The sequence below is a fragment of the Lutjanus erythropterus genome, chromosome 6 (genome assembly GCF_056507025.1).
Source record: "Lutjanus erythropterus isolate fLutEry1 chromosome 6, fLutEry1.hap2, whole genome shotgun sequence".
NCBI classification, from domain to species: domain Eukaryota; kingdom Metazoa; phylum Chordata; class Actinopteri; order Lutjaniformes; family Lutjanidae; genus Lutjanus; species Lutjanus erythropterus.
Genome location: NC_139322.1, coordinates 20,241,360 through 20,265,223, shown reverse-complemented (window position 1 = coordinate 20,265,223; position 23,864 = coordinate 20,241,360). Strand labels below are relative to the sequence as shown.

The window sequence follows — 23,864 nt, the reverse complement described above, 5'->3', positions numbered from 1 at the left end:
CCATTTCTGCCAAATCTGACAGCACAACATGTAAATGGAAAACTTCCTCTGTGTCTGGCTGAAAAATGATTGAAACTCTCTGGTCCTGATGCAGTGATCTTCACAAATATGGCACTCAAAATCATAGTTAAGTGTTGCTTGACACAAGGTTCCCGTATGAATATATAAAATTACATTACACTTCATATAACTGTCTATTTTATACATCTATATTAACGTGTTATTTTATATCTATTTTTAAGGTGTGTTCTGGAGTGTGCTCTGCTCTCTTCTGAAAATTGCTCTAAAAATTGATATATGAGTGAAGTAAACTTTGATTTGAAAGTGAAAACGTACTGTCAATACTCAATATATCAATACTTTCTTGGCAGTATTTTTTGCTTGTCGTCAATATACTGAATAGAAATATATGGAACAGAACTCGACAAACCCAAAGCCTCCATGTTTTTTGGTCAAACATTGTTACCTGGTAACTTCAGGAGTGCTTTTATCAATTATGTGACCAATTCTGAGGAATTAAAAAGATCATGGATGACATGAGGTTACAATGCACACACAAGGAATTCAAAAATAATGAAATTGCTTCTCCAGCTATATTATCCAAATAAATTGTAAAGGTAAAGGGAGCAGAAATCTCAACTATTCTAAACAGTAAAAGCAATCTGCTCCACAACCAAGCAAATAATTCCAATGATACACATAAAAATCGAATATAACAAATTCTAATATAACATAATGGCTTCTTAACTGAGAGGCAGAACAGGGAAAATGCTCCATGAAGAAGAAGAATTCAGGTGCTCCTGCTATTATATTGAGCACTTCAGTCAATGTTATTTGAACATAAAAGGACTATCAACATGAATCATAGCAAATATTATAATCTACAGAAAGTGCTATCTTTCTGTAGCTGCTTTGTTGACAATGAATTAAAATTTGATTCTGGAGACCCGAATCATTATCTGAGCTTTTACACATAAATAAGCCTTTGTTTCGCAGTACAGCTGACAATTCTCAACTAGGAAATTTACCCATATACGTGGAAAATCCCCCTGGCTACTGTTCCTGTGTCCACAAAATCAGTATCCTGCACCCCCTGCGGCTATGAAGAGTGGCACTTGGTGAAATCACAGACTGCAGTCTCTGTGGCTCTGTTGTTTCTTGCTTTGAAGTTCATGTTATACCCATAAATCTTTTGTATACAATGAACAAAGAGAGATGTAACTACACTGAATCACAGTTGAATTACCTAATGGTAGAATAAGTAGGATTTGTCAGTTGTTGCTTGTGAACACATCAGAAAGATAGCTGGTTGTTGACTCTAATTTCTAGGATATCGAATACCTGCGTTCTTGGGTGGTAAAACATCCAGAGCACAGTAAGGATGGATGGGGATGCAGGCGCCGTCACACAATGGGTTGTGGGTGATGATTGAGAGGGATTATTTTTGCATGAGTCAATGCATTGTTTTTTGGGGAAATCCTGCATAGTATGCCCTGAAGGGAGAGTTTGGATTATCTGAAGTGAGGTCATATGAGGTACTTATCCATTGTCAGTGCATTACTTACAATAGACGGCAGTCTGCACATCCCCAGTTTGGAGAAGCAGCAGGAGGACCACAGTAGGAAGCTAAGTGATGTACTGCTCCATTGGTAAAAACAGTCATTCAACTCGCAAAACGCAGGAGTTGCTGATCTACCACTACCTAAATAAATGTGTTTGTTTGTGTTATTGTGTGACTTTTGTGAATTGGAACTACAGTTGGGTTGGCAATACATACCATGCAATGGTATAAATGTGTCAACTGGTACTGATTCTTGTGAGAACCTACAAATCCAGCTGCTTCACACAGTTATGTGATTTGGGTAGCAAGACTGCTTACCATGTTCTCATGTGACGCCAAATTTACAGTTGGTTATGCATCTCAAAGCTGGGTTGCCACAGAGCAGGATGCTCTGGTTTTGTTTGTATTAAAGTTACAAATAAAAAAAAGAAAATAACCTAATGTAATCAAGTATGGCACAATCTGGTTATTTTGAACTTTCCTAATTTAATTTACAGAAGTTTTAATGTATCATGATGTTGCTAGAAAAAATCCTTCAGATGGCCTCAGTCCTCAGGTCCTGCAAAATACATTTTCCTTGAAGTTCAAAAAGTCTTCAGGAAAAATCAAGAGAACACACAATGTCCAGCTTGATTTGGTGAGGAATGAAATCAGGCAGAAACAGCAAACTGCTGGTCAAGACAACAGCACACGCAAGAGAAACTCTTAGGGAGTCTTCTTTTATATAGGGCTTCTCCTATTGTGGAATTTAAGTTGTAGCAGTTTTTCAGGGGTTTCACTCTATTTCACAAAACTGGAAATTTGACAATATTATTTATGAGATAATTCATTAAAATGGATTTTATTCTACCATTATTTCTGTGTCTTAATACACTGTAGCCTGTGGGGTTTTAATAATAGCTCCCTCCACTGGTCATCACATGTACATGTTTTACTCCACCAACATTTTCAGGATTCCTTTGATAGTTAAAATAAAATTTAATGGCACAAGGCCTTTAAAACAACATTAACCTTGCCAATAACAAGAAAAATATTACCACAATATATATACCCCTAATCTGATCCAACCTTTTAAAACACCAGTGGGCTCCTGTAGGTAACGCACTGCCTATGGATAAGTACATCCTACAACCTCACTTTAAATAATCTGAACTATCCCTTTAAAACAAGACATATAACTCACCAGGTGTAACACACAGTGAGGGTATATGTGAGCACTATTGGTCAAAGATTAACTGACTTTTGACATTTTTGTTTGTAGTTTATTACATTTATTTGGCGTGTATTATTATTAGTAGTAGTTGTAGTAACTAGTAACTAGAACTAACTTTTGACAAAATAGACTGATGATTCTCTCCACTTGGAAAGGGGCTTATTAACCATAAAACTAACCTTAGAATATTGATTGCTTTATTGCACCAATATTGACATGACATAACTTCTGACAGATCACATAAAGATGAATTGATGAAAGTCTGCCTAAGCTTTGTATACTTGGATTTCTTTGTTCAAAATGGTATAAATAAAATTAATCATCTGATTATCTCTGAATCATCTCATCTGCATCTGATTACCAAGAAATCCTTTGAGAGAAAAAGTCTCTCTTTCGGAAAGTGTCAGTAATCACCTGGGAATGATGTCACTGAATACATGCTGTTTATAGAGTAATTATTTAGTTAATACGTTGGACTGACAGTTCCTTAAATACTTGCATGGTAAATGTATCCGGTAACTGACTCTGGGAAACAACTAGTCTTTAGAGTGACTGATAAAGAAACACTTCACACATTCAGTCGACTTGTACTGTCATGTTCTTTTGTTGCTTTTTTCATTGTGATGGTAATAAAGAATATTCTTGTTCTTGATGTGCCTGGTCTTTTTAAGCCTTTTTCTCTTGTGTGTGTGCTAAAGGCACTTCATCAATTCATTTTCATCTGATTGGATGTGTTACGAACAAAATCTACTCTGAACCCTAAAAGATCACAACATATCCCAGCTGCCTTCTGCGCATCTTGCCTCCAGTTTTGGCCCTTTTTCGGATAAGATAATCCTCCACTGATCCCGCAGAGGGGAAATTTGGGTGTTACAGCAGCACAAAGACAGAAATAAGTAAAGAAGCTTTGAAAATGATTGATTATACATATATACAATAAAAAAGAATACATTAAATAGAAACTGTACAAGAGCAATTAAACTCAAACTCAAATTACAGGCAATGAAGCAGTACAAAGCCCCCTTTCCAATCACATTTGTTGGCTTGACTCAATTTGACTTGGCATGCCAGCGCAACGCCACAGGGATTTGTGTTTCCATTACAACAGGGCTACCTGCTTGAAGGTGTGTCTTTTAACTGATGACAAGCTTGTCTTTAGCCGTCATATCCTATAAAGTCTTAATGATAAAAGTAATTTTGTTATTTAAAAGCTTTGATGTGATTCACTGATATCATGATATCCTGTAGACATGAAAAACACAGATTCTCAAATGTGATCCCAAATGATTCACTGGCCAAATAAATATTTTAGTTGACTATGGAAAGGTAAAGTTCAATTACTTCTGCACAGAAACAGCTGATAGAAATAATGTACTTCAAATGGCTACTCTACTTTTTATACTTTGAGTACATTTCAGAGCCAGTACTTTTTCACTTTTACTGCAGTAAAGAAGCTGAACCAGTGCCTCTACTTTTACATGAGTCAAAAAGCATCTGTACTTCTACTTGAGTACTGAATGTCTGCCGTCTCTGTATGTCCCCACCAAACTAAATATCTGCTGCCCTCTCCCTTCTCCCTCCAGCCTCCATCGTAGCCCAGAAGTGGTGGTGTCAGATGCAGCCATGTATGGAAGGCGAGGAGTGTAAGGTTCTTCCAGACCTCACAGGATGGAGCTGCAGCACGGGCAACAAAGTCAAGACCACAAAGGTTGGTGCACACATGATTATTCTCTCTTTAATATCTCCAAACTTTACACTGACATGCATGCGCGCACACACACGGTCAGACCCACCACCGAGTGACCCACTTCCACCTCTACCGTGTTATATCTCTATCCCCTCTCTCTTTCTCCTTTCTGTCATATTCGTCTCTATCCCCCTACTTCTTTCTATTTTTCCCCCTCCATATCATTCTTTTTCTCACCCAATTTCTCTCTCTTTACTCTCTCCTCCCGCCCATCTTGGATCTAACATCAAACAGTCTCTGAAGAAAAACAAGGCCAACAGGAACAAGGCAAATAACACACACACACACACACACACACACACACACACACTCACAGAGAGGGAGAGAGAACATCACAATTCCCTTCACTCCCACTTGCCCTGCTTCCCTGCGTCTGACTGGCATGCCATCTGACTCGATACAAAAACAACTCACCAGATTGGATACACTAGACTGGTAATTGTCCTCGGATAGTTTTACGCTCAGATTCGCCCATAATACAGTATGTGTGGTTAGCGCATGTGTTCTTTTCCTTGTATTTCCTCGATTCTCGTGTACTATCCATTTGTCTGTCTTTATGCGTGTGTAGGTTTGGATGTACATTATATATATATCTTCCTGCTGAGCCCCGACTGGCACCTGTTAGCTTCCCCTGAGCGTCTTGACCTGAGCAGACTCTCAGCTGTCTGTCATAGGAGGGAATTTGTGCGAGGCTCACCTCTTGTCACTGTATGCTTCTGTTTCTAACCTCCATCCTTCTCTCTGCCTTCTCACCTTCCATTATTCATGGCTGGGTGCAGACCTTTGTTTTCTGCCTGAATAATTGATTGAAGGCGTGGTCAGAGGAGGGAGAGTGCATCTGCTCGGGTAAAAGAGAGAGATGAGAAAAGCTCAAGGCACACGTGGTCTCCTCTCTCTTTTCCCACTCTTCTTTTTCTCTCTAAAACACTCAGAGACCAGCTCCTACATGCTGGGCTGATTAAAAATTCCTTCCCTACTTTTTCCTCTGCTCACCTCTCACCTAGCAAAGTGGATCTCGTCCCCTCAAGTTACACTCTTTCCTTCAACAGGCCCGCCTCTTCTTCTCACCCTGAAATGTTTTTTTCTGCTGTGCTGGCCCAAACTCAATTTGTGTTAAGCTCTTCCTAAGTGTAACTGAACTTTCCCAATTTACTGCTCACTAGGGTTGGGTATTGTTTGAGTTTTTCTAATGCAGGTGCAAAAGCAACACTTTTACCTGAACCTAAGTGGTGCCTGAACTGATACTCAGTTTAAAAAATGCAAGAAATGAGGGTTAGTAACATTAGGGAATGGCTTTTTCATTGCTGAGGCAGATCTGAACTTGAAATTGAACAATATATTATCTGTTAACAGTTTAAAGCTAACTTAAAGGAGCAATGTGTAGTAATTGCGCATACAAAACGTGGTACAGCAGTCCAAATAGGAAGTTGGAGCCAAAGACTGTGTATTAAAAAAGTTGTAATCCTGTCCAATAAGGGATCTATGGTTGAAGTTTCCCCCTGCCCCCTCCTCCCCAGACATGGGAAAGCTCAAACTGTCTGCAGGAACACTGCAGGAGTGAAGGATGTGTGCAACATCATAAATTGACAAAAACAGGTGACAGTCCTCTCCTCTAATTCAATCAGCTGTTTATAACTGTATACTGTAACTGTCTGTCAATCTTACGTTAAGCCTGTTATCTTAAAAACAGAGCCCACAGCTCTGAAAATAAACACTCTGAAATTTGAGTAAAGTGAATGCCTGTCTCACTATCTGCCAAACTCCATAAATCTTTTTGGTAAATTGACAGTTATACAGTTATAAACATCTGTGCTTTCTACAAGATAATTTCTTAAGACTCATAAACAGACACAACTCATTTGGCAAACATTTCGGTCGAGAATAGAGATTTCAAACAGGGACACTGCGGCCACGGGGTTGATGTTAGAGAGTTTTTCAATTTAACATGTTTCCTTGATCTCTGATTATACATCGTGGTCATTTTATGATTTATTATAGTAGATTTATAACAAATTTCTCCTTTAAATATATAAACGATTGTAAAACATCAGGGTCAGCCTAAGCAGGATTAATTTGGGAGTCCCCAATGCTGCCAATATTAGTGGTTATTGTTAAGGCATGATCATTCACACACCTACTGCAAATCTAATGCAGCCATTATCAATTTTATTAGTTATAGCAGTGTTTTTTACATCATACATATATCAGCCTGGCGTGTCTTGAGAAGGTACCGAACTCATAAGATTGGTCTGGTGTTAATTTACACTTTAACACTCAAAGTAACACACCTTCACTGTGTGCATGAACGTGACACCAGCTCTGACAGAGGCAGCTGGAAGGCAGATGATTTGCTGAAATATTGTTGATTTGCCATGAAAACTATTTGTTTAATGTTGATTTTTAAGCTCTATTTCAACCGTAGCTCACGCTGTTACAATTGAGACTCACATGTGCTTCAGTTGTAACATGAGACAGCGTCCACTTTCGGTTTAATTCCTCACAACTTCTTTTCTCTATCGAAAAACTTTAAGTGGTTCATGATAGCAGACACATGTAGGTGTTAAATATGTAGGTAAAAAAATCTCTGAGTAAAAAAGTGAAGTGAAAAATTTTACAGTTGTTGCAGCTCTCCCCTATTAATGACAGTAAAATAAATAAAAACTCCAGAGTTAAACTGCAGAAATTCATTTGCAGAAATATGATCATATTTGCAAACCTGAAGAAAAGCTGCTGTCATCATCATCAGTAGTCTCCTCATTACAGATACAGTACCAATCAAGTTTGGACACATTTTCCCATTTAGTGTTTTTTCTTTATTTGTTGTTATTTTTCTATATTGTAGATTAATACCTGAGACATCAAACTATGACATATGGAGTCATATGGAGTATGTAGTGAGAAAAAATGTGAAAACAAGGGACAATATGTTTTAGATTTTAGATTCTTAAACAGCAAAAAGACCCTCGCACACTGTCCGCTGCGCTTGCAATCAAAGATTTAAGTGTGCGAGAGTATTTTTGCTTTTTATTGTCGACCGTTGGGCTTCTCCTACACACCTGTTGACCTACAGTACAGGAGAGGAAAAGTTTTTTGCTCTGTGATATTATATTTTATCACCACCTTTGCTTTGATGACAGCTTTGCACACTGTTGGTATAATCTGAACCATTTTCTGGAAATTGGAATTGTATGAAAGGCCTGTTATTGAGACACATCTTGTGTTTTATATCTATGAGCCCCATTGCCAGGGGCAGGGATGGCCACACCGCTGGATGATGTGCTTAGCATGGGGTCACACAAGCAGTCGAGCAGAGCAATGATCCATCCCTCTGCTTGGAGGTATATCCTGTGCATCACCAGGTGCTTCCCTCCTTTACATTTGTCTGAAGTCCTGCCTGCTGTTGGAATCCTTTTGAGTGAAACACAGCTTCACTTTAGATCCTCGAGCTCTGCATTTTAACTGCGTTTACGGTAGCTATGAGCTAGCAGAAGACGACCTGTTGCCGGGGCTGTGTAGAGTGAGTGCTGCGGTAATGTTAACTAGTAACTGTAACATCTGCACTAGAAGGCAACCAGTTCAACTGACAGCTCAGGTGTGTGCCAATGAAATCTGTGTGTGATTCAGTCCAATAGCTATCTGTCACCATGTTGACACAGGGTTACGGTGCCCTGCCCCAGTGCTAACATCACAAGAGAGATGAAGACACAAAGATAGGCAAATAGAAAATGACAGAGTACTCTTGGAGTGTGTAACAGGCATAATTGAAGAGAGAGACACATGAGGGTTGATCAGATATGAAGATGATGCAATTTCTGAAGATGTGATTTCCGTTTGGAAGTTGCTTCGTATATCTGATCTCATGCATTTAGCTTTATCAACCCCAAAGAGTGCATTCATAATTTCCTGAACAAGATCAAAGCAAGCCAGTTTCAGCCAGGCACCGCTTTATCATTGACTCTGTCGTAGTTGGAAAGTGCACAAATATTTTCTGTCTCTTGCATTCAGGTCTTTGATCAATGATTTGTGTGAGTTTCTGTGTGTGTGTACAATATGTGAGCGTGTTAGCTGATGTGTTTGCCTGATGATGAAAAGAGTGATTTTTTTTCTCCTCTGGTGTGGTATGCCGAGGTCAAGATGCACAGGCATCCCAATCAATAGCATCGAATGCTCTCTTATAGTCCCATTAAGACCCGCTCGTAAATTGAAATTGACGATGGAGTGAGAGAGAAAGGGGATGAGATACAGAGAGAGGCATGGAGAGCAGCAGAAAATAAGGAAGAAAGAGTCAGGGGGAGATGGATGAGAAAGAAAAAATAACAAGTGGAAAGTGGAGAGGAAAGGCTGAAGGCAGAGGTGATAGGTAGATAAAAGAATAAAGAAAACACTTGAAAACAAGAATACTGGAACTGGTCAGCTGACAAGGAGATTATGTTTGTGTCTGGGAACACAGAGCAGGCGAGAACACAAAAGAGGGTTTGGCACACACCACTCCTTCCCTCCATCCATCCCTGCCTGGCTGGGAGCAGAGGAAAGGAGGAGAGGAGGAGGGCAAAGGGAGGAGAGAGGGAGGGGATGGAAGACAGCTCGATCAATGCCAAATAATATCATATGGATGAGCAGACAGACACGGCCGGGCTGCCAAACCACTGAGCTGTCATAGACTGCAAGGCAAGTGTGTGTGCGTGTTTGCATCGATGCACACGCAGTCTTATACACGCATTAACAAACAAATGACAAGGTGTCAGCAGCACATGTATGTTTCACTTCCTTTAGAGCTAGCAACACTAAACAGATGAGCCATCAAACCCTTCAGGCAGGATATTCTGAGAGCATTTTTCTCTTTGTTCAGACAATACAAATAGCAATCCATGGCCCTATGTACAGTAATGTGATTTGATGCAGCTTTAGATTATTAAAGAAAAAAACAAATGAAGAACAAACACTTTGAATAATGGTTTTGCATAGTATACTCTTGTGTGCATGAGTGTGTCACAAGGAGTGTGTACAATGTAGGAGTGAAGGGCACATCCGCCTTGTGGCCATCTGAGCAGCCACTAGTGTAGACAGGAAGATTTCAAAGTGAGAGGTGGGCCTCCACAAAGAGAGAGTTAAAAACTAATAAATGCCTTGGACAGACCTTTTCTATGTATTTGGCGTAGTCTGAAGTGATGTAAAACAGCAATATTAGGTTATCTTGGCTCAGTTGTTGAATGTTTATGGGATCATATACATAACATTATCACTTTCCAGATCCAGAGACATCCAGGAACTGAGCAAAACTAAGAGTAAAGTAATGGGGGTTGCACTTTTCTAAGCTTTGTCTGAGGGAAGGCCCACTAGTCGTTAACTCATTAGTAAACTAGCTGTTGCACTTTTATGATATTAATTTAATTATTTCAATATTGTTTGAGGACTGGAAAATGGTTTGAGTCCAAGGCTGAGAAAGAGGGGTATCAGAAAGATTAACACTATGCTACATTTCAAAAGAATAGCAAACTAGAAATGAGCCTTAAAGAATCAGAACCACTGTAAATCAACTGGGTACTGTATTCCCTGTCATCAAACTGGCCATGTTCACCTCCTTAGAAGGCTGCTGAGCCCGATTCATTTGCCTTCCGACGCCGGTTCTGGTACTCATTCCAGCAGCACTCTCTGACAGCATTCTCCACTGGGTCCCCTTCTCGCCTGGGCCTGAAAACCTCCTCCTTCCAGTAATCCAAAGCGCCTGTGTTAGTGGTATTAATATCAACGCCAATACCAATGTTCCCCTGGTGCAGTTAAGTGCAAATGCCACATACTGCTAGTGACTTCCTTGTTACAAAAGAAAAGGTCTGTGCTGCAACCGTCCCCGTGATGCTTTCGCTTTGCCCCTACTGGCAAGCCACAGTTCCCGAATGGACATCGGGATTGTTGTTGTTGTTTCTTTTTTTTCTATTAATGGATAACTGAAAAACTAACTCCTCTCTTCTCACTGACTACTGGTTTTGTTGACAACAATGGGGCAGCCCTAGTTGATGCTTGTGGAATAAGCAATAGAAAATGTGGCACTCACTGTCCTAAAAAATGCCCAGAGGGATGACACTTGAGCACTGATTGTGTTCTTTGTAAATTGAGATCTAACTATCTAAATCCGCTTTCTAATTGGGCACAGAAACTGCCACCTACAGGCATATTTAAACAGGCAGGGGGGTGAACACCTAAAGGGACTTTGAAGCACCTTAAAGCATAGCAGGCACAGAGATGCAGCGGTGTGCGTGTATAGTGAACTGGCGTGACAACAAACGCCTGCAGACTCTTTGATCAGGCACAGGAGTAGATGCCTGAAGGCAATGGGAACGGGCCCAGGAAGGGTGGCCCGGAGCCATTGAGAGCAGATACAGTAGAACAGTTTCGGCTGCCAGCTCAGAGGAAACGCTCCTCTGAGCTCTCTCACAGTGATGGCTGGCCTTCACACTTTGTTAGCTGGCACCTGGGTCTGACAAAAGACTGACTCCCTCAAGAGGAAATACAGTGGGGACAGCATGTGTTGGGGCTAAGACGAGAAGCCACTGGGAAACACAATGTGAGAGAAAAGCGTGCAGGAAAACAGAGGAATAGTCTTGGAAAGTCTGGTCTATTACATGCCCAAGCACTGGCAGTTAGACAGCAATTTGTGTCTGTTTGGTCATTGGCTGGTTGAAAATGTCCCCTAATAGCTTGAAATAAACCAAAAAAGAGTGCACGAGGAAAGAAAATGGAAAGATGGATGGACGAGATAAAGAGACCATGTGATTAGAGCAGCCGTCTCAACAAATGACATGGCAATGGGCCAGGCACCGAGAGTGAGGCATTGTGGGCTGACTGCCATGACTCAAGCTGTGTCTTGTTTAGTCTCTTGCCAGAAGAGACAGAGACCGTGCTAGCCACGTTGTCGGTGCTCCACCAACAACAATCACTTCCCATTATTTTCAAGTAAGCGGACTGTGCTGCACAGTGCTGCATCATTTAAAAACTTTGTGTTGTGGACATGTTCTACCCGAGTTGGCTTAACAGTGTTTCCCCTTGGTTGACTGCTCTGGGAGGGTGGATGAGCTGCAGAGAGGGGAGAGGTTAAGTGTTCTCATTCGTCTACATACCACCACAACAAATTCTCATTCTCAAATTTAACTTGAAAGTTTTTTTGCTTACATACCAGTGAAAACCTGGAAAAGAGTACTTGTCAATTTTTTTCCCGAAATCCACATGAACCAGTGTTCAAAATGACCTTTAATGCCCACCAGTGAAATGTCTAGAAAATGTTGAAATCTGTTGTCTGTTGTACAAGAAAACTGAAATAATACTGAAATAATACCTAATAGATCAGAAACAGAATCTCTGCAAAGGGCGTTGACTCTGAATATACAAGATGCTGTTGGTATTTCACCGGGGGGCGGTGCCTTACATCCTGCATCACACACAGTGTGGTGTGCCAGATGCATGCCCTTGTCAGCTCACTTTGGATCATTTTGTCATTTCCTGGATAAGCTAACAAAACTGTAACCTAAAAAAATGTTTATTAACCCCAAGATTAAACCTACAGGAGACCTCACGCTTATTGTAACTTCAAGCAGAGATTAAAAAATATATATATATTAATGTGATCGGCAGTTTATGAAGATACACTTGTACTTCTGCACGGCTGCAACTGCGACTAACATTAGACCTCCACTCAGATTTTCAAATTACTTTTACCTGACTGTAGATCAATTCTCAAATTCTTTGTAATAATTTATACTGGAAAATAAATCAGGGTGGTAAATTAATAGTTCCAAAACTGCAAACTATAATTCCACCAACTACAACCAACTAGTGTTAGTAGTCCTGTATTATTTAGCTATTAAACATTTTAAAGAGCACCAAAATGATAACTTCAAATAAATAACTTTAGCGCTTCATACAGTGTCAAAGGTAACACTGTACCTGTTGAAAGCTTGAGCTGGAGTGGAGGGACAGAGTCACCGCTCACAGGCTCCAGGGAGCCAGGGCAAAGAGCCGGAAGCTTCTTGAGGAATAAACACCCTGCGTCACATCAGATTCTATTCTGATCTGGTGTACTTCATGAATGAACAGATGTGTGGAGAGGAGAGAAATAACAGAAAGAAGTTGAGTGTCCTTAGTGCAGAGTTCAGTCAGAGGCTGAACAGACCACTGACACACCCCCTTGGCGAAAATTCACTTCACTTTCTGTGAGAACGCATTAAAATTCACTGACAAGTGGAGAATGTTGGGAAATTCTAATACTAAACAGTTTTTAACAAAAAAGTATTAAAACAGTTTTGCTTTGGTATACCATTCAACACTTACCATTATAATGATTACCATTGTTTTTTGGGTGGTGCATGAAGCAAATCTACCAGCTACTTGCATATTGTACCAGCATTTGGCTGGTGGCTGATACTCATTTTGGATCCTGGCATGACATGTTACTCCTGTTATCTCCACCTTCTTGTCCTTCTCCTTCTCCTTTATTGTGTCTTTTACTTTTAGTTTCCATATGACCAGCTCCAACACAGAGTCAGGCGCAATGTTCACTCACTCCACATAAAACGCACTGGACTACATTCCATCCCTTCCAGCAAACTTCAAAGGGTACAATGGGGGTAAAAACAGCATCAGCAATCTGTGTTAGCTCAACTAAACACACAAAAACACAGAATCCATCAACACGTTAGCATGTTGTTCACTACTGAGACTGTTTATAACCTGTGTGTGTTGTGAAACAGAGAAGAGCAAAATAGTGTAACTGTAAATGGAGTAAAGACCCTCTCACAGAGAGCTGAAATCAAACAAGGGTAATTAGGTAAACAGTAAAACATAGATAAAATATTTTCTTTCTTTCAGGTGGGTGGGGGCAATGGTCAGGGAATCACTCACTTCTGTGACCTTTACTGTTTCAGGCTTCATCCTAATTATTTTAGGGACTATTTTTAGTGACCCACTTTTTTTCTTCTCGTTTCAGGTGACCCGATAGTCCAGTCCGCTTCAAGAGGAGCAGAACAAAACGGTGGTGGAGTTACTTAAACAGCACAATGGACCTACCAGTAGTGAGGAAACTCAGACGGACTTCTATGAGGAACCAGTAATTGTTTCATTATTCTGAGGACACGGTGGCTGAAGAGAAAGGACTCTGACACTGTCTTCCATCACCTTAAACACAACTGAGTGTCCTTGGTCCTTTACTGCAGAGGACTGCATCACCCACAATCCTTTACTGCTACTACAAACAACTTCAAAAAAATGAACTATAACCTAAACAGCACTGGATTAGATGACAAAAAACAACTTTCTTTACAACAATCTGTATTCTTCATCTCTCTTCTATGGCTTAGTTGTGTTCCATACGCATACTGGGAATTAAGGGGATCTGGATTTTAAGACAGCAATCCCTCATTACAAACATCACGACAAATAAAAAAAAAAAAGAAAGAAAACGAGGAGTGGGTTCAGAATGGCTGTCTCATGTAGTCTGGATGACACATTTAAATTTAACTGTGCCACATATGACACACTTGATGCTGTCAAACTGTTTCTTAGATCTGAAAGCAAACCTTTTCTTTTTTCAGATTTCACCTCCATGAGAATATTTTACCTTGAATAGTTTGTGGCTTACCACACGCCATTTTTTAAAATGGGGAGACCGTTTGTTAGTCTTCTTTTTTCTTTTGTTTTTTGACAAAGGGTAAAAATCCTTTCAGGGGTGAGGTTAGACTAATACCAAGTAGATGTTACGGTATATTGAAACATGTAAACGTGTAAAAAATGGTCCATGGAATCAACGGGGCTAAAAATAAATTGACGCTCTAATGGTTTTAATATCTGTGTTTTTAAACGCCTGTTAACCGCTATTGAGTACATGTGTCAGTATTATATGAAATGAATAAAACCTTTCAAAAGAAGTGATAAATCTCTGCATTTTGTGTCAGCCATACACATTAACCATTGGTCAGGACCACTGACATATATAAAGATGACAACGTGAGAGTCTCGAAAAGTGTAGTCAAAATATCTCGACTGCCACCTGCTGGTTGGCTGTGGATCAAACATCAAAAAACAAAAAAGTTCAAAGACAAGTCAAATAATTTTTTTCCCAAAGATGGTTACTGATCTTTAAGGTTGTTCTTATCACACTGATGTATGTTCAAGTGTTCAGTTTTCTGATAAGTTTTAATAAGTTATTTGAAGGTATAAAAGTGGAGTTTCACATCACGATTCACAGGTGAGCCCTGCTTCTTCACGCTTAATCACAAATGCACAGACTCTGGCCACCAGTGCAAGATGTCAGCGCTCGTATCCGGAATATGTTGGCTTCATCTTTGCACAGTGGGAGACGTGGCAGCCATCTTTATTTACAGTCAATGGTTAGGACTCACAGTATACCACACATTATATGAGGTTCACAAAATCATAATAAAAATAACCCCAAAGGACTGTTTGTGTCACAGCGGATACATGGTGCCACTGTTTAAGAATTGTTGACAACACCAGTCTGAATCAATTTCCCAAGAAACCTTGAAGGGACAGGAAACTCAAAATCATAAATTTGTAACTACTGCTGTTATTGTGTTGGCTCCAGGAAATGTCATCAATAAATGGTAATTGCCTTCCTGTTAATTCAAAAAAAAGATTTTATCATATTTATATCCTGCTTCAAACAAACATCCCTGAACTCTGACAACAGAAAAAGCTCCAAATATGTAATGCTGTTCCTTCCTGGCCGTCATTAATCAGCAGGTTAGAGAATACATATGCTAACCACTGTGTAACCAATAATGCAAGGATTATTACAAGAGAAGCCAGCTCATTTTGGCTGGAGTTTTCACCACAGAAATCCAAAGCAAGTGAGGAAGAAAAAGGAGATTTGTATGCAGCACATTTCAGCCAGAAAACAAAATGGGCTGAAAACAAGATTTAGTGCAGGATGCTGTCACTCTATTCTTAGCATTTTATGGAGCTTGATCAACAGGTGAGGTTTTTTTTTTTTTTACATTTCTTTTGAATTGGCAATGATAGTATGGCTGACATGTTCATAATAAACAGCTGTTGGCATTGCTAAGTTAACATGTCCCACTTCCTGCCTTGGCCTCCCTGTGGAAGGAATTGTTTGAAAGAACTCAACACACATTGAAATGAGGCACACAACACTGAGGAATTAGAGAGAAGTAAATTATACTGTAATTAGTACAGGAGACAAACAAATCTTACCACAAGAAGAAGTGTCTCAGAATAGGAGGTACATGTCATTCTTTATAATATTCCAAACCACAGAAACCTGCCCTGACTGACTTTCTGCAGATTGTCCGAGACAAGAAGCCAACAGGGAATTTTCCATGTTTTAACAAAAATCAAAAGTTAAACATCAATATCAAACTTCACAGGCAACACGGGGCCACATGCTGATCACAAGCTTAGTCTCAAAGACAGACTGTCTTTGTTCCCCCCAACAACAATCCTGCTAATAGTATGTGATAATAAAACCTAATTTATTTTTTCAGCACAGTGGAATACAGATATTGTTTTATCATGATTCATGGTGTTGTGTTGGTACATGACACATAAGCTGGTCTAATATCTCAGGTGGTCTGGTACTCTGTCAGCACAAACGAACTTTCCTTTTAGATTCGTGTTAGTTTGACACAAAGCTCCTGTATTTTCAGTTTGGGTTATTAAAAGCTCATCTGCCTCAGATACATAGTGAATGTCACGGTGCACATGTTGCCACAGCAACATTGTGACTAAGGCTGGGCGATGTCTCCCAAATTGGCATATGATGATGTCCACAATGAAACGTCTTTGTGTTCATTGGGAGGGGTGGGGGTGGGGGGTTCACCCAACTTGGCAGGTTTAACAAGAAAATAAATAGGACATGGGGACGTAATATTTGTGCAATGACCAGCAGCAACAGCTTCTTTTTATTTTCTCTGCAAAAGACTCCATCCTGACAGGCAAGCTTAAGGGACACACTACCATAAATAAAGAAGGTGATGGTTTTGTCCATTGCCCCTAATTGTGACACCTGTATTTGTTGTTCTGTGGTGGCTTGACATTGTTAATCAAGTGCCACACAATAGAAATCTCCTTACCATCCTGTTGTTGTTTTCTTTTAGAAAAGTCTAAATAAGCTATGGTGGTCTTTCTTTTTGGTATAAGTTTAGATGCATTCCACAGTAGATCACCTGTATACTCATGCCTGACTGATACATCGGCTTGGCTGATATTATCAACTGATTTAAACCTATCACAGATAGATCATATTGAGGTATACATCAGGCAGATCTTTTCAGGTAACTGTCCCACCACCATAAGCTGGCATCACACATCAGTTTTCCCCATGAAATTGACTGAGTGGGGCTGGTAGGTCTAATACTATATTTCATAAAAATACTTTCTCTTCACATTGGCTGTCTTTATTTCAGGCAAAGCAAGGCGCTTCCACTATAAATCTCTGTGGGAAGCCCTGCATAATTTATCCATCAGAGAGCCCTGACAAGTATATTTGTCAAGTGTAAAATGTTCCTCTCAGTGCAAAGCTTGGTCACAATCCTCTAATAACCAAATGTTAGAGATCCTTTTTAAATGTGTTTGGCTTTGTGTTGTTTGTTTATGACTATTGCCTACATATGGTAGTGATTTTGTTCAAACTTTCAAATATTGATATTATATCAGTCTCAAAAATCCAGCATTGTTGGATTTCTAATGTGTGCCTTCTATATTTTGAGAAAAAAAAGACTGTAGCTGTAAGATGGACATCACCCACATGAAATCTTCAACTTGGTCACATTACATCAAACACATACGGCTCCTTGTCAGAACAAATTTCCTCAAGTCCACGTGAACCGGACCGAGTGGCATGAAGAGAAACCTGATGCAAATGCTACAATTGCTCTCAGTCACTGAAGAGTACAGCATGATGGATCAACATCATATGATCACAGGGACATGACTAGTGCCTAGTATGAACTACTGAGTAATATACACTATGTACTGTACTGCATATTGGCTCTCCAGTAAGGTTATGCATATAGTATATATCCTGTCCATATTCCTCAACTTCCCACTCCTACTGTGTGTGTTAGCTGTCAGGTTTGACAAGTAAATGAGAAATTCTACTCAGTCAGAACCCGGGAGAGCCAGGCATTGTCATATTAAGTATTACAGTAAGATGAGGTTGATGTGGGTTTAAATATAGAGCCAGTCAAAGACAGTACAGTATGTTGTGGTAAATGGAATAAAAAGGGCAGGAAGTATTGTACTGTAAGCATGTAACTGCCATTGAAAGATGTTTATGCTGAGAGAGAGGATGCTCCTGCTGTAAATGTGTTGAAGGGGATGAAACAAGAGGACTTAGATCGAAAAAGTTGGAAACAAAATGGGTTGCGCTTCATTTTATTGTACACCACTAAGACATAACAAGCTTTACTTTGCATTAAATAAAAATTTATTACACACACACACACACATATATATATATATACATATATACATATATATGTGTATATATATGGTTTCTCTGTGCATTCAAATATCTTTGTTAGACAGAATTTCACCCTTTATTAGACAATAATTAGACTTAATAAGAGAGCAATCATGGGCACATTTCACTTCAATTTACAGAACATTTCTGTTGCAGTGTGTCCCAAATTACCCTAAAGTATAAAAGCCTAATAATGGAAAATAATACATTTTATTTTGCAGTACAGATCTGTTGTAATAAGTCCCAAATTTCCCTCTAATAAAGTCTAACAAGGGTCTAATAAAGGATCTAATTCTATCTAATAAAGAACATATTATTTCAAGTTTTTATCTAATTTGACCATAAGATAGTATGGCTTGTTACGTCTTATGTGTGCACTGTAAAAGGGTTTGAAGCTGTGGACATGTATCTTCACACACACACACACAAACACACACACACACACGCACACACGATATCTGTGTTGTGTTGCATTAAAGCTGCCTTTCTCTAAAACGCTTTTCTGATTTGGCTAATCTCCCAGTGGATCCTCAGAGGCTGTGGCCTTCCACTGAGCCTCCGTCATTCTGTGTGTATGTGCGTGTGTGTGTGTGTGTGCGTGGGTGTGTTTCATGGCCTGGGCTCTTTCTGAGCCTCAACGCGTCGTTAGTGCATGTCATTAAAAGATTACAGAGAATAAACACACACAGATTTTCACATATACACACACAAGAGGCGAGAAATAAGAACTGAGCACGGAACAGACTGCTATAATTAGAGAGAGAAAAATGTGTAAAAAGGGTTTTGACATCAGCAGACAAATATTTTTGTGTACTGCTTGCAAGGTGTTTCTCAAGCTGCGTGTGAATCCAATCATGAAGCAGCCATGTGAGGCTTGTTGAAATTCTTCCACAGCACCTCTAATACCAACCCACTCTCACTCTCATGTAGTTACACAAAACTCTTAACACTGGCGTTGCCGTGATGTTTCAGGCACAGCTGTAACAGTCTACTCCTAAGTGTGTGACAGTTCTGATCAACACTGCTGCTGAGCATTAATCTCGTCCTTTGTGACCACACTCTGAATATCCAGATGATGCAGAGATTAGTCCGTGAGCTCTCTGGTTAGCAGCGGCAATGAAGTGGTTGTTGCTAATAACAGATGCGAGAGCAGATGCTACATCCGATACTAGATCACTGCAAGGGTGATGATTAGAGTAAGGTGACACACTGAGGGTTTGAATGACATGCTTCATTCACATGCCAAAGTGAAACCACAACTTACAGGTTCTGGTCCAAAAGTGAGAAAACCTCAAAATCCCATCACATTAAAAACACTAAAACATATGCATCCAGATGATGACATGTTTGCTTTGGAACAATCCCAGCTGCTTTATCAATCACACTTAGATAATGTTAAACAAAACAAGCAATTCATTCAATATTCACGCATACAACTCAATCAATGTTCTTTCATTTCCCTCCCTCATTCATAGCGCTCCACTGTTAGTCCTCATATCTATAGTAACCTGACACACCATGTGTTGGACAAGCAGGAAGGAGGTAGTCAGAAAGTTTTTAAGCCAGAGAAAAGAAAGCACAGCACCAAGAAAAATCCTGGTGGCAAGGGTGACAGAGATGTTGTGCTCATACCAAAAAAGGACCACATTCTGTGTGGAACATTTTGGGGTTTCAACCCCACAATGAACAAGGAGTCATAATTTGCTAGCAATGGTCTGGCAATATCGCAGCACCACATACCAACACATCACCAAAAAAAATCCAATATGAGTTAGCAATGAAGGACAAACAACACAAAAGACTTTTAAGTTTAGCATTTTGACATGTTATGTTCTCTGTTTTAAGTCCTGTCTAGATAGAAGGTGATGCATTTTTTAGAACGTCAAAGACAGCAGCAAGTGTTTTTTTTTGCCACCTATGACAAACGGATTTTGATAAGCCCCATATCTTTAGGGGCTGGGTCGACAAAAGAGGTCAGTCCATGAGTGAGGAGTTGTGATTTGTTCAGACATATCTGTACTAACTGTGGGACAGAGGGGAGCAAATGTTCAAAAGGTTTTCAGACAGCATAGAGTACAGAGTAAACTTTGGGGTAAAAATTATTGAAAAAATGCTAAGTGAGTATTGATTGATATTATAGGTATGGACGAAATCAAGTTAGGATGACATAAAGTATTTAAGTATTTTTTTTCTGGGCTCATAAAGTACTGTAGTATATTATTGTTTAACTTAATGCAAAAGTTTCAATTTCCAACTGCAAGTACTGAAGTGGAAACCAATTTGTTGTAGAATATGAAAAGTAACCCCCAGGAACATGTTTTGTTTGTCTAGACAGGCTGATGGAACAAATACGCAATGAGAGATTACAACAAGTTACCGAAACTAGTGGAAAAGAGGATGCGATGTCATGACTGTATAATTTCCATAATAATCAGTTCCATGATTTTTTCCAACAGCCCTTGACTAATAATGAGGGGTACTGTGTCTAAAAACGGATGCACCAAAACCTCAAAAGACAAAACTGCTATTTGTCCGGCAAAGAATAACCAAGGTTTTTCCCAGATATAGTTAATGGAAGTAAACTTTGCCTTTCTTTTTAGGTAAGCAGGTATGGATCTTTTTATTTTCTGCTCTCAGGCCAAAGGTTGTAACTTCTAATGTAAAAATATTTAGGGTCTTCTCACCATTAGAAGATTCTATATTACAGCTATCATTTGCACATGTCCTACTAATGTCATTTCTTCTTTTAGTCCCAGGATAAGGATAACACACCCACTTTATTGTACTTATTTAATTGTTATGGACCCGGAGCCCTTGGGTCCTCCCTTTCAAACAAGCTGGACAGCTCTGGGCTGTTTGAATGAACTTGGCTTCCTAGATTGTCAGCACCGCCCTATCCAACCACCTATTCAGCTCCAACCCCATCCATCCATCCCACCATGCTGGCTTATATTTAACTCACTAAATCAATATTGAACCTACTCCTATGATCATATTGTTAAACTATGTATGTCTATTCACAGAACTTTGTTTTTGGTTTGTCAAACAGGTGAATTTACTGTGATAACTTAATGGTGGCTGCATTTCACTTAGGTGTGCCAGTCAAGTGACAAGACTAAAGCTGTAACTAATGATTATTTTCACTGTTGATTAATCTGTTGATTATTTTATCAATTACTGATAAGTTGTTTGGTCTATAAAGTATCAGAAAATTGTGAAAAATGTTGATCACTGTTTCCCAAAGCCCAAGATAACAAGTTGTCAAAATTGTCCACAACCCAAATATATGTTTACTGTCATAAAGGAGTAAAGAGAGCTGAAAATATTCACATTTAAGAAAGTGAAATCAGAGAATTGACTTTTATTCTTACAAAAGTACTTGAAAGGATTAACTGATCATCACAATAGTTGGTGATTAATTTAATAATCAGTTAATAATCATTCCAGTTCTAGTTCTAGTTGCAGTATTGTGCATGCTGGCTCACTGGCATGGCTTAATTGCACTCTGAAATAAACAGACTTCTCATTAATGTTATTAGTTACACCTGTGCTTTACCTGGTGTGACATGTCCCCTGTCATACAGAGTTTCCTCTATTATTACAATTTTATTTTTGGAGAACTTTGTCTTTGCAGAGGCGGGTTTAGGAACTGTTGCTGGGGTGACCTGTTACGCTAATTGACAGAAATAAACTTTACTTGCCTAATTATGTTCTAATTGACAATAATCATGTTATTATTTAATATTTAATTATTATAGTTACTAATCATAATTACTAAAAGCCTGTATCATTTGGAGACAATTAAAAGGACAGGCATGTAATTTACTAAAGAAAAATATGTAGATAATTTCACTTGGTTGACAAGCATGAATATTAAGCACAATGATTTATTTCCAGTGTGATGCATCATGTGCCAGCAGTGTCCAGCACAGTGCCAGGTGACACAGATGAGAAAATGAACAGCTGTCTGTCTTAATTGTTCCCTTGTGCAACATGAATCAAGCAATTTTTCTCAAACTGTGAGGATGCTCCTCTCTGCTTTTCTGTTATCTCTGACAAAATTTGAAAGATATTAGTATAAATAGAAGTATTATAGCAGTAGTAGTGTAGAATTCTATCTTCTATAGTAGAAATACTGGAGAATATTGTCAGTGCTAACTGTCATATTTGACCTTAGCAACACACTCTTCCCAGAAATGGTATAAAAAGAGGTATTAATAGTTAAATAACATTGGCATTACTAGTGGCAGTTGACAGTTAAATTTCTGGATTTGACAGTCATTCAAGTAATCCAAACTTTTTTTTTTCAAAACCAGGCAGCATAACTGGACAAAATTACCTGGGTAATCTCATACTTCAATTAGAGCAGACCTAGCTAAAATGTCTACTGCAATGGCAATTTATTAATCATCTTTGTTAAATGCTGTTTATTTGAGTTTAATAATTGGCAACTGAGAGCTTTTCGTGTTATTTTTAAGTAAGAGAGTGAGCTAACAAGATGTCAGGTTGATTTTGGAATAACAACCTAAGTTTAAAAGGCCATGCTTGCTAATAATACACTGACTGTTCACGGAGCACAAGTGTGTTTGATTGATGGATGGAGGCTGTTACAGTATTATGGTTACAGTTTGGCCACAGTCTACCAACAGCTGTCAATGCAAATGGCACTGCATTTATATAACCCTTTTATCCAAAGTGCTTTACAATTTGCTTCTCATTCACACACACACTCAGAGACTGACGGCAGCGAGTTACCATGCAAGGCACTGACCTGACCATCTGGATCTATTTGAGGTTCAGTGTCTTGCCCAAGGACACTTCGACATGTGGAGCGGATGAACCACCAACCCAGCGGTCCTCCTGAGCCACAGCTGCGACCTGCTTTATGTACCTGCTATTGTCTGTATCAGTAAATGCAAAAGCCTACACCAGGGCTTTTCAATCGCAGTAGCAAGTCGGCCAAATAGGGAAATCACAGGGGGGTTAATGGGCCACACAGAATACTTATTGGCTACAAATAACTCTCACAGTATAATGTTAATACATATATTTCGACATGGAATAAACTAGTCACAGCCATCCCCTTTATGTCACTTTAATTAGTAATTATGACTAAGCTTCACTTGACTTTGATGAAAAGAAGCTAGCTGCACCTGTTCTTTCTTTCTCTGTTCTTCTGATCCCTTAGAAAAACTGGCAGAAAGCAAGCCATGATTTGACTTGTAGTGCCTCTTCACGTTGTATTCTTTCATCACAGCAAAGCATTTGTTGCACAAAAAACACACTGATTTATTAACTGTAGTGGCTTGCAAAGTCAATAAATACTAGTCAGTCCATTTACTCTAGAACTGGAGATTTTCACAATCAACTTTACATCTCTTTAGCCTCAAGAGAAACATGTTGAAGCTTGATGTTGCCTTCGATTCTCTGTGGGTCGCCAGTGAAGAGTGCAATGTGGAGCTTGACTGAGCAAATGGCAGGTGTGGAGCAGGCGTAATCCTACTGTAGCCAATCACTTGTCATGCTTAAAAAAGATGTAACCAATGCCATATTGAATCAGATCATACAGTGTATAATTCAAACATCTCAAATCAGCTCATCAGACATATATGGACCTGAGGTGCCCTCAGTTGGTGGAGTGCGAGCCCCATGTACCGAGGCTGTGAGTCCTCTGCAGTGGTCGTGGGTTCGATTCCAGACTGCAGCCCTTTGCTGCATGTATCCCCTTTCTCTCCACTCCCTTCCAGCCCATAACAGAGTGTGTATTTTTGAAGCAGCGGGCTTTCGTTTTTAGGATAACGGGCTTAACTTTACACCGGCAGACAATTGACAGTCATAAACAACTGATAGTGGA

The 23,864-nt window shown here is 39.4% G+C and overlaps 1 protein-coding gene across 1 annotated transcript in view; it reads left to right on the top strand.

Annotated features, from left to right (window-relative positions):
• The window catches only part of LOC146325205 (chemokine-like protein TAFA-2), a 126,100-nt gene extending 111,665 nt beyond the window's left edge, over positions 1-14,435 (top strand). Inside the window, exons 4-5 of the mRNA XM_084719999.1 lie at positions 4,358-4,482; positions 13,499-14,435. Of these exons, the coding sequence (XP_084576125.1) occupies positions 4,358-4,482; positions 13,499-13,510 (137 nt within the window). The 3' untranslated portion in view covers positions 13,511-14,435. The remainder of the gene's footprint in view (positions 1-4,357; positions 4,483-13,498) is intronic.
• The last annotated feature ends 9,429 nt before the right edge of the window (positions 14,436-23,864 follow it).